General features: G+C 36.2%; 2 protein-coding genes across 9 annotated transcripts in view; one reads left to right on the plus strand and one right to left on the minus strand.

Annotated features, from left to right (window-relative positions):
* LOC134842725 (receptor tyrosine-protein kinase erbB-2-like) overlaps positions 1-14,748 on the plus strand; it is a 284,936-nt gene that overhangs the window by 120,432 nt on the left and 149,756 nt on the right. The gene's annotated exons all lie outside the window — the stretch shown is intronic.
* Positions 119-8,369, minus strand: LOC134841598 (uncharacterized). Its single transcript, XM_063857630.1, has 6 exons — positions 8,136-8,369; positions 6,916-7,083; positions 5,255-5,512; positions 4,232-4,338; positions 3,256-3,520; positions 119-261 (listed from the first exon to the last, which is right to left on the minus strand). Exons 1-6 carry the CDS (start codon positions 8,251-8,253, stop codon positions 119-121), a joined length of 1,059 nt encoding a protein of 352 aa, XP_063713700.1. The 5' UTR covers positions 8,254-8,369.

A 14,748-nucleotide genomic window follows, 5' to 3' on the forward strand; every position in this document is an offset into this window, starting at 1 on the left:
TGAGTATATTTTCGATTTTCTTAAAAACCTACCAGAAAATCTTCCCGCAAAAATATTTTTAGATTATCTGCTGTAGGTTTAAATTTCTTGTCTGTATTTTCAGAGGCAAATAGACTGCTCAATGTTTGCTAAAAATGTTTTTTATAGCATCCACTTGCATTTTGGGAGATATGTTTGGGAGGATGGAGGGCACATTGTCATCTTCTGATCCGTCCAGTGACTCCTCGTAAATGTCCCCATTGATACCATATTGCGTGCCGTCTGGAAGCAAAAAACTAGTCAAATCAATATATCAAGATCTAACAAACTTCGCAGTACAACAGGTCCAAAAATCAACTCACGGAGCTTTAAGGTCGTAATTTCTAGTTTTTCAGTTGTCGCTCCAAAACAAACATTGAATTTAGTTCCGACTTTCGAAGAAAGTGACGGAGTATTTGCTTTGTGGTAAACTTTTTATTGCGCTCGGGGTTGTGTTTCTTTTGAATATTTGGTCTCGGGGTGGTTTCTTCTAATGATGTTTTGAGCTTAAAATTGAAAATATGTATTACCAGCCATCATCATTCGCAACGTTATCGGGGTGTGAAAGTAGTCATTTTTGGATAATTAATACGTGTCCGAAACTTTTAAGTAACTGGGCAGCTTATAAGTTATTCTATTTTGAGTTGAGGCAAAGTAATTGGGGGCGAATATTGCCCTAACGCAGGCAAATATATCATTTTGTTCTTGTCATTGCAACAGGAGGGATGATTTTTCGAAAAAAATATGAAAACACCTCAAAACCTTTACAAATATTTTAAGAAAACTTTTTGAATTTTTTTTGCCAAAAACTGCATTAGAAACGTAAAAAGGCAATTGGGACATAATGAAATTCCCCCTGATACAAGCTGACGCGTTAATAAATTTCCGAATCAACATTCAAAAGTTCTGTTCAAAAGTGATCAACGAGAAGTTTGTGTCAGTTTTGAACTTTTAGGAATTTAAAATTTAGGAATTTTGTAATTTTGATTGCCTCAAAAATACTTTAACATCAGATTTATAAAAGCTTCATTGTTCATACTTTTTCAATATCTAGGCTTCACTCGAGCGAGGAATCCTCCAAAATGTTTGAGGTCAAACAAAATAATTTTCCGAGGTCTCCTCTCTTAATACAAAGACGCTGTTTTGCCATTTTTTTCTGCGGCAGGAAAATTCTTCAAAACAAAACAAGCCAAGAAAGACTGTTTTCAGCAATTTTCGAGGGTTTTGATCGAAAAATTGCGTTTTTTTTTCGGCGCGTGTTCCCCTTTCAAAATAAGTTTTTATTGGCGCAAAAAGCACCTCTAGAAATTTTGGTTATAGTTAACAATCTGCCCCCCCCCTCTCTTTTTTAAGTTAGGGCGGAGATTGTCATGTAGATTAAAACAGTCGATTTTTCGACAAGCCAGAATGCAGTAAAATTACAATTCGCAATAGAACGCTCTGTGCTAATTTTAGGTTATTATTCATAGGGGATTGTTAAGTAGATACTAGAAACCATATGGGGGATTGTTAAGTTTATCCGAATTTTTTATTGACTGTAGGTTGAAAATAGATGTCGTAAAGTAAAACCACAGGGGGTAGGGCTTTGTGTGGTAAGGTGTTCCCTGAAAGCAATTGACTATTTTAAACAAATCATGGGCAGTGCTAAGTACACCATTAGGTGGTCACTCCTTACAAGCTAACGCATACGCACACAAATACACTGATGTACACCGAAGTTTCCTGGATAAAAATTAATTATAATGGATTTTTGTTGACTAAAATGATGTCTAGATAATTGATCATCATGGCAAATTTAGACAACGTAATCATTTTTTTATCCATTTTAATCTATTATTTCTGAAAAATAAAAATCCATTAAAATCAATTATAATCGATTATAATCCAAGTTCGTTTTCAATATCCATGAAACTTCAGTGAGGGAAAACACCGCACTCAGTAAAAAGAGAAAATAATTGATTATATTATGATTATAATCGTACTTTTAGCAAAATTATAAGTAATTATGAGCGAAAATTTTAGATGTTTAAAATTTTCCTTATAATGATAACATTTTTGGTGAAATTTTTTTAAACTAAAATCAATTATAATTGATTATAATTTTTCCGAAAATCTCTCATAATCTCTTATGATCTATTATAATAGATTATAATCCCTTTTTCTATCGAAATTTTATCTGACGAAAAAAATCAATTATAATGAATTTTAATTTAGCTATTCTGCATGAAAACACAGTAAAAATCAAATTTAATTTAAGTTTAAGCTATAAGCAGGGGCGGATCTAGGATTTTTTTCGAGGGGGTGGGGGGGGGGTCGGATTTTCAAAAATTCTGTCGACCTTTTTTTTTAGGTTGAATAGATTGATTTCAAGCTCTCCCAAGGCATTAAAAAGACCCTGTTTGATCAAATTTTCCGCGCAGCAGGCAAAAATTTGAAAAAACGGGACAATAAATGCATTTTTTGGCCATTCTTGGAAACTTTTGACCAAAAAAATTGCATTTTTTTGGCGCGCACACCCCTCAAAATTAATATGTATTGGCGCCAAAGGTCCCTCAAAATAGTGGAGAACCTCAAAATAGTGGGGTGGGGGTCTCAAAAAAGTGGGGGGAAAATTTTGGATCGGCAGCGGGTCGAATCCCTGATGGGACGGGGTAGGAGGCGTTGCCCCCCCCCCCCCAACTAAATCCGCTGGTGGCTATAAATACAAAATAACAGTTTCTTTTAGCTCGGTAACCAACTGAAAAGCACACAAAACGAAACAGAAACAAAACGAAATGAAGCGATGACGTTTGCTGAATAATAATGGATTATAATCCATTATAATGGATTATAATTCAATAAACTTGAAGAAATAGACTTTCAAAAAATAATCGATTATAATCGATTATAATGATTTATTTTATTTCGAAAAATAGTAACATTATAATCCATTTTTAATCGGTTACAATCAATTCTGTTTGAAATTTATGAAGACTGACAATAGAAATCCATTATACTCTATTATTATTTACTCTTGTATACCTTTCCAAAAAGCGGGGATTGAGAAATTGTAACCCAACCTTTCAACTAACTGAAAAAGACAGAATTTGGGTTTTCGTTACCAATTATGGCGTTGTTGTACAAACTTATGCTGCATTAGTTCGAAACGAACATTTTCAGATTCAGTTGGTGCTTTTTTTTCTGATTTATAAACTCATTTATATTTATGACAAACTTAAATGAAGATAAGAACTTCACCTTTTGACCACAACTGTCGGTCAAACTCATTGGCTGCATTTTCATCGTAATTAGTCTCCTCCACACCCTCTCGCTGCATTATCTCTGACTCATCCTCCCCCATCATATCAGTGGACATCTGACTCATATGACTCATCTGACTACTCACTCTCCCCCCTCCACTTCTCCTCATCTCCTTCATCTCTTTCTTCTCCCTCCGCAGACTCTCTCGGATCATTTTGTACTCGTCGTACGTTCGGAATTTCTCTCGGTTTATTGGGTGCTCCTAATATGGAGTGGTTATAAAAATAACTTTCATATCCAAAAAAAAGTAGAAAACATCGTCATTCTCATATTCAAAAAAGAAGAAAAAACTATTCCTGGTGTTCAGTTATGATTTAGAGAGTCATTCGCTCATGATGGGGGGAGGGGTTGTTCATTCTTAGGGAGGGGGCTTCAATTCGAAAAAGCTTACGTTTGAGTTTAGGTCCGGGTGGCCTTCTCACAGAGTAATTTCGGATAGGGTACACCGTCTGTTCGTCACGCTATCTTATTTTCGGCCGGATAGATTCGTGCAACTTCTTAGTCTAATACCGATCCTAATCTTACTCATATATTTCCTAGTCTTACTAGATCTAGAGATATACTGGTTTATTGCGAAGTTAGAGGAGAGAAGAAAGCAATTGATTTCAATCTATATTATTAATTCTCTGAACCACTAGGGTTTCAGGTTTACAAATCTAGAGTAAGATTTAGTCATGGATCATGATTGGTTAGTAAAAAATATTTTACAGGGAAATAAAATGTATATGAAATAACTAGTTTCAAACTGTTTCACGAAATCCATTTTGAACAAATATAAACTAGTTTTGTAGGACGGAAAGTGTCAATTTTTTTGAAAAAGAGCCGAAGAGTCTTTTTTTTAATTCACTGGTGTTGGGAAGATACTAGACGCGCCCTGGCTATTCGGGTTGGCGTGAACTAACAGACCACAAACCTTGTTGGCTTTGCAGACTAGGACAAGGGAGTAGAGAAGGAGCAGAATCTCCACCACCACAAATCCTGAAGTGGCATACTGCATGAACTGCAACATGTAGCAGTAGGCTAAAACAGACACGCATATAGTAAAATTAGTGGCAAAAAAAAACGTTCATCCGGTACGGATTGAAAAACGTTAACTACTTGTATAAACTCGCTGCGATAAGTAAACTTTCTGTTGGTCATTTGACCTTGTAAGATTTAAGAGATTGAAGAGGCTGAGAGCTTTAACAGATTGAAAAGACGGTTTAACAAATCAATTATTTTACTTCGCTCGCTTACGAGTTATCGTTTACCAATCCGTTTGGATTCGGTAGTAGAAATTATCATAAGTAAGAGTATGACATGGCGGTAGCGAAAACAAGCAAAGTTAATTGAAAAAGCATGAAAACACCCATGTCAGAAAACTTTTGCAATAAAAAGTTAGTTTTTCAGACAAAAATATGTCCTAATGTCGCTTTAAAATTCAATATTGCTGTAAAATATGTGCAAATTTGGCAGATTCGCTTTTTATAATTAATTGTATCTGTTCCAGGTTTTTGGAACTCTCTATAACAAGGAACAATTCAAACATAGTTTTTAAAATTTATTGCGCTGAAATGAAGCTCAATAACCTTATCTTCGAAAACTTTTTCCGATGATTTTTTAACTCCTGTACATCGAGCATTTTTTAAAATCTGTTTGCTTACTTTTTTGCGCAAGGGAATGTTTAAAAAATGTATCTCTGGTTGCTTATGTATCTCTATCGAAAGGTCGGATTTTCGAGGCGCACCATGATCCGTGCTCGTTGCTTGAGGGTGAGGCAACATTACCCAGCCCAGAAAAATAACCAAAAAAAATTGCATATAGTTCTTAAGCAGGGGCACAACAGTGGTTCGCTGTGATGAGCTGTACAGCTCGTATGGTGGTCTTTTCCCTCGTGGATAAATCGTCTTAACCTAATAAACTGACTTTCTAGCTAAATTTCAACAGCAGATCTAACTTGCGACTCTGTTTTCGATCTGGGTCGAACATTCGCTGCTCGGGTTCTCGGGGAAGCACTCGGAGAAGTCTATACACACACAACTAAGACTGGACGACTGTTGTTGCATGTATTGGTTGTGGATGTCGAGTGCGGGTGTCCTTCCGGCGAAGCAGCAGGGCTTGTCTCGCATCATGAAGTGGTGTAGGTTCCCGATGGACACTAGTCCATAGCTCCAAACTGACAGGCCATTCACAATCGATGCCATAGTGACCACGCCTATAAAAACCATCAAGTACCCAACAGAAGCTTTTATGCATTCGATTCCAGAAGCATAATTATGCAGGCTCATCATTGTAATAACCGCAATAAAAAATGTTTACAGTGCCGGATTAGACCAAAAACTATTCGACAAAACCAGGAGGTTCAGCAATATTCCAAACAATACAGATAGGATACTCTTCAAAACAGTTTTTTTACAGTATCTTTTAAGCTAAGGCTATTAGTCGACAAGTAATAAAGAAGGAATATGATATATAGGCACACAATTTTGTGTCGAGCGTGTCTAAATCCAGTTAAACCAAGATCGAAACTCAAGTTGCAGAACTTAACCAGTCCAGACCACCCAGGCCGTTCGGGTCTTGCTTCAAACTGATTGTAAAACATTGATACGAGTTAGCCCGCTTGCTCATTTAACCTCGTTCTTATGCCTCTGGCTACGTATAACTAAAAAAAGAAAAAAATTCAGTATGGGCTGGGTCTGTTTAATTTCCCAAAAAATACAAATGCATAAACTTTTGTTGTTCAAGTTTTGTAGAAGTATTATGAAATTTTGATTATATAAGCGTGGGTTTGCAAGAGGCGCGAGGCTCCGCTTCTCGCCTCTGTGTAAAAAAATGGGGAAAAAAGTTTTATTGTTAGAAAATTTGATCGACATTTTTCATCAATAGCTTTCTGGTGTGTTTTTAAATCAAATTGTTTCGCCTTTTTTCTTCACTTAAAATTCACTAAATATAAATCCAAACGCTGTTAATTTTTTGCATCTTTGCGCTACCTAACAGGTTGATTCAAAGCAATGTGTATAAGTTTGAGCTGCAAAATGAATCCAAATTGTGGGTTTTTGGAACCAGGTTTGCGATTTAGGTTCCGACTGAGCCGGTTCGCACACATCGAGTTTGACCAAAAATCCTTGGTCGAGAAGGCCCTAAAGTTGAACTCAAAAACGAAACAGAAATGCGAGGTGGTCGAAAAGTAAAGTCAAACGCAAATTCGAAACATGAAATCACGAGTCGTTCAAATCTTATAATTGAACAATGGGTCTAATATTAAGTCGAATGCAGAGTCGAAACATACAGGTCGAACACAAATTAGCAGCATAGTGCAACACAAAGTCGAAGCATAAAGTCAAACATAAAGTCGAAACAAAAAAGTCGAACGCATGTAAAATTGAACGCAAAGTTGAAAATACAGTCGGGCACAAATTAGCAGCATAGTGGGACATAAAGTCAAAACATTTTACCAAAACGGAGATTTTAAGATCATTTATCCACGAGGATTAGGACCAACATACGAGCTGTACAGCTCATCACGGCGAACCGCTGTTGTGCCCCTGCTTAAGAACTAAATGCAATTTTTTTTGGTTATTTGTCTGGGCTGGGGAGATTGCGGATAGCAGAACATACCGACAAGTACGGCTATCCAGTCTTCCAGTCGTTTGGTGGAGTGTGCCTTGTACTTCTGGATGGTCACTCCGCAGAGGAAGAGGAGGAGGAGGGAGAAGTAGAGCAGGAAACACACCCCGCACACCACCCAGTTCACCCGCACATGCCCCATGGAAGCCTCGTACTTGGCTACAGAATAACAAAGTATTCGTGGCAGATCAAGACTAAAATATTTCTAAAGGCTCCGATATATCCTGACTTTGAGGGGAGAATGCGCGCAACAAAAAAATCAATTTTTTCTGTTATATTCTTCCAAAAGTTCTCAAAATGGCATTTTCCAACAAAATTAGCTTAACCGCAGGAAGAATATGACAAAACATACTGGCCATTTCTCAATAGTGTTTTGCGGTTCGTTTTCTTCAGATATATCCTTTTTGGTGAATAAAAAATTATTTTTGACAAAAGGTTTTGGTAGTTAGTTGGGTTGATTCGTGATATTATATTGTTGATATTTTTCTGGAAACCGAAGAATTTCCCTGAAAAATATTTATTAGAATGCACTTTGGTGAACTTCTAAATAATGCTGGATGCTGGATGCAACGCATTTCCTGTACGGTTGCTGTATAGTCTTCCACGACAGCTGGTTCCATAAAACTGTTCTGGCAAAGCAAAACCCAAATCAATAAAAGTTAATAGTAGCCAACTGATATTTTTACGTCTGATAATTTTGGAAAAATCTATATAAAACAGTGGATTCGAAGAAATTAAGACTTCAGGTGTAATTTTGTCATTTTCTTAGGTAACGGAGAGGATTTAAATAAACTTTCAAAACTCTATAGTGAATATAAATTTGGTGCCCTCGTCCTCTTTCTAAACCAGTCCTTTGGCAATAAACTGGTCGGAAAAACGGAAATATTCAGACCAAATGTTCTTAACCGGACCTTACGAAATATATTTTCGGCTACAAAGGCACAACTGAAAGAGTTTAAAATTGTTTTTTGACGCCATGAACTGGGCTCTTTTTACGGTACCTGCAACTGCGTCAAAATCACAATTTAAGTGTGATTAGAACAATAACACGCAGCCGATATCGTGTTAATATAAATTCAACTTCGTTACTTTTTTTAGCCAATTGCATGGGTCAATAATTTTTTGCAACTTCTGGTAATTGCTTACAAAAATACCATGTATAATTAAAACGTGTCTAGAAGTTACTATCATATATATTGTTGAATGTTTACCGAGCTCTGCAATATTGGCGAATGCGAGTCCATATATGGCTATAGTTCCCTGGGCTAAGAAGGCCACTGATATGTAGAGTAGACTCCACAACACAACCGGCAGATATCTGGCCTTCATGGCAAGTAATCGATCGGCTAAGTTGCACAGAACATCAGCAAAATCACAAGTACTCTCTTTCACGTTTTGAAGCACTGGACAAACTAAGCTTGATGAACGAATTCGAAAATTTTGATTGTTCATTTATTATTATTTTTTGACGTATAAACGTTTTTACACTGCAATATTAAAATATTAGAATATACGCACGCAAACGTCAAACCGCAAGAATTTGAGACGTTTGAAAGAAGTTTAACTATTTGCGAGCGCGTCGTTTTGACATAATTAAAACTATGGTCAAAAACAAGGCTTTGATCCTGGTATCTGATCCAAATGTAGTGATTACATGGGCTTCGTCTTGGGTTAAGTTGAATTTAGGTTGATCAAATTGAATGGTATCGAAATGGTGTTAAAAGAATTCTGGGTTTTCGTGAGGATAGTGAAAACCATAATGCAATATGATTGTATTATGTGCTACTATATATAAAATAATAGTTTGCCTCTTGCATTTCAAAGCTTGCAAAAACTAAGACTAAGGCCTTTCTTCGAATATCATGAAACCGTCAATTTGTATTGAATTAGTCAAGCGTTTTTAGGGATAGTTTTGAAATTATCTTACAGGAGATACCTGTAATCCAAAACGTAGTCCTGGAAATCCAGTGGGCGTGAGCATTGTTTTCCCTGTGGTACCTTGTAACGAATCTCACCCCGATAAAGAAAGAATTGAACAGTTAAGCATATACGAATTTTGCAACCTTGTTAACTATAGGGGGGGGAGGGGGGGTGAATAGTTAACAAAATCCATTTTAACCATAGAATGAAACCATAGAACGACCATATTGGCAAAATTTTCCGTGATGTTTGCTATTACTTTAGCTCATAATAGCGTTACTGCTCAGTTTCTGTAAAATTTAAGCCAAAAATTGAAAACTTCGTCACGCAGAGCCCCCGATAAACAATTTTATGTTGTAGCTGAAACTACCCTAAAAACTTTAAACTTGAATACTCGGCTAAAAGTACATGTAAAAATCTCCTAGCATTTTAGTCCAATCGAGTCTATCGGTTCACAACATGATCAAAACGAAATTCGATCGAACAGACAATTTTTCTGGGCTGAAAATCTAAACCCAATATTGGTCTGATGATCAGTCTAGACTCGCACTAGAGTCACACAAGGGTCGAAATATGGGTCGATCAGGGGTCAAACGGAGGTCGAACTGCTGGTTCGAACAACTATCGACCAGGAATCAAAGTAGGGTTCAAACCAAGGTCGCATTGAATCCTCAAATCCAGACCAGGATCTAAAAGAAGCCGCGAACTGACAAGAGCATCCTTCTCCGACAGAAGCAAATAAAGAAACATCACCGCGTGCAAAGAAACCCGTTATAGACTTACACGTGGACGTATAAGAATGCAGCAAGTTTAGCTACGCAGTTACACCTACAACCCGCAAAAAGAAGGATTCAAAATCTCTAATCAACCTGTCTGAAACTGAACCCAGTGTCTTGTAAAATCAACAAAAAAAAACAAATTTGAAACTTTAAATTTCGAAATTCTTACAAGGAAAAGTATACTAACTATTTAAAAATGCTCAAAAACGCTTTCTATAACCCGTAACGATTGAAACTTTAGAAAGATACAAAGATACAGGAGACTTTAAGAGACACACAAACCATTGTCCTATACCATCTATCCGCCAGTTGGCTCAATTTTGAAAACATCAACCATCAACTCAATTGGTTTTCAAAGATCTGTGTCATCCCAATTAACCAAAAAATATTTAAACTGTCTACAGTTAGGAAAGAAAATTATAAATAGAAAACAAAAGATTTTGGCTCTAGTATAAATTCATTCGTAGTAATTTGTTGTTTCGACTTTGGAAAATACAGAGAAACTTTGTTTGAGATGTAATTTAACTTTATTCTGTTTTCGTTTTTAACGCAAAATTAGGTACCTCAAACAGTCATTACAATGAGTCAAGTGCTATATCATTTTCAAGCCCTCATGATTGACCGAGATTGAAAAATTTTCGAAAATTTGTCCGAATGTTGAGTAAGACCGGTGTCTTGTTTTGAGCAGGTGAACGACCAATTAACCGTTGTTTTATCAAAATTGATAATTTAAGGAAAACTTGAACTTAATAAAACGATAACTGGTTTTGGAAGCTTTTGCATTTTTTTGGCAAAAAAAAAACATTTTAAGGCCAAACTGTGAATTGTAATCAGATTCCGCAACAGGCTAAAAACATAGTTTTTGCGGAATCCGCAACATTGGTATTTTCTTTGATCTTCTTTGCTGTTTTGGATTCCACGGTCATTAATACAGAACACTGTTTTGCTCAAAATCGCTCCAAAAATGCAATTTTACGTAATCCGCAAGAAAGTTTTTGAACCCGCAGCAAAAATTGCAAAAGCCGTAAACAAATAATATGATATATGTTTAGTAAATATAAGTTATCGTGGATTCCGCAACTGCAAATGGAATCCGCAAATCGTGAACGGATCCGCTAATTGTATGCCATTTTCACTAAATTTACGCGGAATCCGCAAATTGAAAGCCGGAATCCGCAAATTGCAAGCGGAATCCATATAAATTTGCGGTTTTCACTTACATTTGCAGAATCCGCTTACATTTGCGAAATCCGAAAATCTATCTATATTATCTCGTTGCGGATCATCAATAAAAATTATGTACCGACGAAGGTATTTGTACGCGGAATCCACGGAATCTTTGTTTGTGGAATTCCGTTAAATTTTGGAACATGTTTGAAGACCTGTCTCTGGAATCCGGGAACATACAGACACAAAATTTGCCCCTATGCAGTGCAATGCACGTTTTGCCCTTGCAATGAATCTTTAAAAAAAACTACTGCTAAAACAGTCAGAAAAAATTTTAAAGAAATAACAAAAGAAAACTTTTTTTTGTAATTTCTTTTTATTAAAGTGGCCGGACCATTCTGGGTTTTTTGCACAGCCACCGGCTGTCCTTGTTTGATTTATTCTTTTTTCATTCGAAACTTAACGTAAGAGTTGACTCATTCTGTCTGACGAAACTTAACGTAAGGGTTGACTCAGTATGCTTTCTTATCCTCTGTAAATCAATAAACTTGGTTAAATCACTTGGATATTCTTGCGGTTGATGGTATCTAACGTTTGTAGAGTTTTGTCAGGTGAAGATATCACTTCTAAATTTACGTAAACGGGCCCAAAAGAGGGATCTGAGAGGGACTGGTACGATAAAGATAATAATTTGTTCTCCCGTGTGAAGTTGAACAAATGTCTATTCGAGGTGAGGCTTAAAAAAGATTTGTCGCAAAGTTTTCATTTTTCTGCGTCCTGTAAAACGATCAAGCCCTATGGTCTCATAATTGAAAAAATCAGCTCAATTCCGATTCAAATCTTCTTAGACAAATCTTCTTAGACATCTTTTTTCATTCGGCATGAACCTATGTAAGAATAGAATAGAAGTTGAGTTTTATGGCTGAAACGGCCCAAGTCAACTTTTACATATCCTCTTGCTAAGCAAGTAAGACAACAGGACATTAAGACGAAAAAAACGCATTAGCATCCAAAATTACTACAAATACTAGCAATGCCATCCCAGTATGTTTTTACAGATAGCTAACCACCTAATTCCATAATTTTTAGCTGAGTTATTTTCTCATTTAGCTGCCGGTGTTTTCTTTGTTGGGTAAACGGTGGTTCTCCTCATGAAGTTCGTCAAATATTCAATCGCGAATCCTGTTGTTGTTCGTATGTCAGCGGTTCCTCCAAGCTCGTTTCACATCGATATGGCAATTTGTCCAAAAAACCAAAACTCCGCGCACAAGCAGAAACTTGACCCAGTTGACCGGTTATTGCTCAACTTCAGCTTCGAAAGCAGCAGAAATTTCAGTAATTTTGCAGAAAAGGCAGCTAAAAAAGTTTTTGGCAATTTTGTTGAGATTTTTTTCTTTTGAATAGCTTTTTTAAGATCAAATTTGTAGAATTATCCGAAAACACATTGAAAGAGTATGACAAACAGCCCATGTTATTTGTTCCAATGAAAAATTCCCTGGCGGCAACAATAACTTCAGTTTCGAAATCGGTAATCAAAATTTCTCTAACAAAGTGAATTCGAAAAATTTCGGAACGATATTCTTTCAAAACCATACAAAATTTTGATTGCAGTTTTTCGTTTTTTTTTTCGCCAAGAAAACCCCAAACTACTGGAACTTTCCAATCTCCCTTAATTCCGAACAACACAAAAGTTTGAGTAAAAGGTAATGGCGTGGTTTTGAAGCTGCCGTTGCCAGGAGTTTTTTTTTGACCGGACAAAATTTCTAAGTCCTGAAGAGTGCAAATTTTATGGGCCGAGTTTCTTCATGAAAGACAAATTGTTTGTTGTTTTTTGTTAGTTTCCATGGTCCTTTGTGTTTGATATCTTCGAGTTTTTTTTTCGAGTCAGAGTTCAAAATTATTGCCCCTTTTTCTACTCAACATTTTTTCCGTATAATTGCGGGTCGTACAATTTTGGGTGGCAAATAATTTTGGGTCGGATTTCTGGAGATTGTTATGGTGGGCTCTTTTAAAGCCAATTGTTTTTGACACTCGCCAAAATTTGGAAAAAATGGAACTTCGTCAAATACTAAGATTAATTTCAGGTCACTTTAAAAGCTTTACGCGAACAAGAAAAATTGGATCATGTTAACTATTTTCCCCCTATTGCAATAGGGTGAAAATGGCGCACAGACAATTCGGCCAAAGATAATTCAGCCAATTTGAAATTCAGACAATTCAGCCAAAATTATACAGACAATTCAGCCTGAGACAATTCAGCCAGTTTTACAAAACACTAGATTCGAAAGAAAAAAAATCAGAATTGTAGCTATTTCTCGATTTAAGCTCTGTAGGCAAGCTCGCAACACGTTGGGGCGACTGCGGCGGTCACTATTATTGGCTGAATTGTCTCTGGTTGAATTGTCTGCATACTTTTGGCTGAATTGTCTGAATTTCAAATCGGCTGAATTGTCTTTGGCCGAATTGTCTTTGGCCGAATTGTCTGGACGCTCGGGAAAATAGTTAACAAGGTTTGGATGAAATTTATTGAAATAACGCCAACCAATAGAAATGCGAATTGAAATAACGTCAACCAATAGGAATCGGACAGAACCCATTTCTGAGAAATACAAAACCAATCCAGTTGAGCATAAATGCGTTTGACATTTAAACTTGCCGAAATGTGTTTTTGTAGGGGGAGGGGGATTCTTTACAAGGTACCATAGGGGGAAATAGTTAACATGATCCGAAAAATTTAATAAAATGGTTGCAACAATCATTCAAACAATACGGTAATTTTAACTAAAACATTTTATCCGCTTGAAACGTTCATTAATTTCATTAAAATGCCGGACCTTGTTGTCAGAATTTGATTGGCTAATTAGCCAATCAGCTTCAAACACATTATTTTTGGCTCAATTAATAGAAAATTGATTTATGTCAGCTTGGGGGCATTCATTTAACATGGCAAGCGGCATCAATTAATTTGCCAGTAATTTGGAATGTGAAAAAACAGGGTCTAGGACAACAAGCCGACGGGACTTCAAGCCGAAATTAAAACTTTACAAGCACCTCAAAACACTATTTTATCATCTGTAAAACGTTATTTTTCAGAAATTTTGGCAAGTTTAGTCCATTAAAAGCGTTATTCATTACAATCCACCACTTGTGATTGGCATCCGTTAATAACATCAGCGGGTTTTTGAAATGCATAAATTATAAACATGAAAAATGCCTTCAACCATGTTTTACTTTTCAACTTTCCGAAACATCATTTGGAGGCTTAAATTTTATGAAAACGCCAATAACTTGTGAAGAAAGAACATGAAACTCAGAAATTCTTCAAAAAAGTTTTCAAATTAATCATTTTTCACGAGTTTATAAGGAACTATTCGGCTTGAAGTCCCTAATTTTACACCCGCAAAACAGTCCCTAATTTTGGCACCCGAAAAAACAGTATTAAAAAATTCGGCACTGTTGAACAAGATTTTAATTTTTGGCACTGTTGTACTGAGCCGGCCATTGATTGCATAAAAAGGGATCTACTTAACAATCTACTAAACGATTAATGAGATATTTTATGACGCTCACTTAGATCTCTGAAAGCTTGAAGTTCTTTTTTGTTATGTATGCGCGGATTTGAATCTCGTAAATGTGAATAATTAGTTTTAGGTTCTTGATAAATGATACTCTCAAAGATCTCACCATATTGAGAAACCACTGAATATTTTTTCAATAAAAAAAAACGAAAAATTTTTTTTTCTAAATTGCGTCAATGGTTTCAAAGTGCAAAACTGATGCCCTCTAAATTGAATGCAATTGATTGGTTAGCCTTAACAACGTTTAAAGAAGCAAAATAGTTCAAAGGTTTACATTACAGAGATCTCGCTCAGCACCTAGTTTTTATTTGGTTCATATTCAGTCTCAAATTTTTGAGTAAATGTTATGGATCAAGCATATTCAAGGCCAGTCTTACTTT

The sequence above is a fragment of the Symsagittifera roscoffensis genome, chromosome 3 (genome assembly GCF_963678635.1).
Source record: "Symsagittifera roscoffensis chromosome 3, txSymRosc1.1, whole genome shotgun sequence".
NCBI lineage: Eukaryota > Metazoa > Xenacoelomorpha > Acoela > Convolutidae > Symsagittifera > Symsagittifera roscoffensis.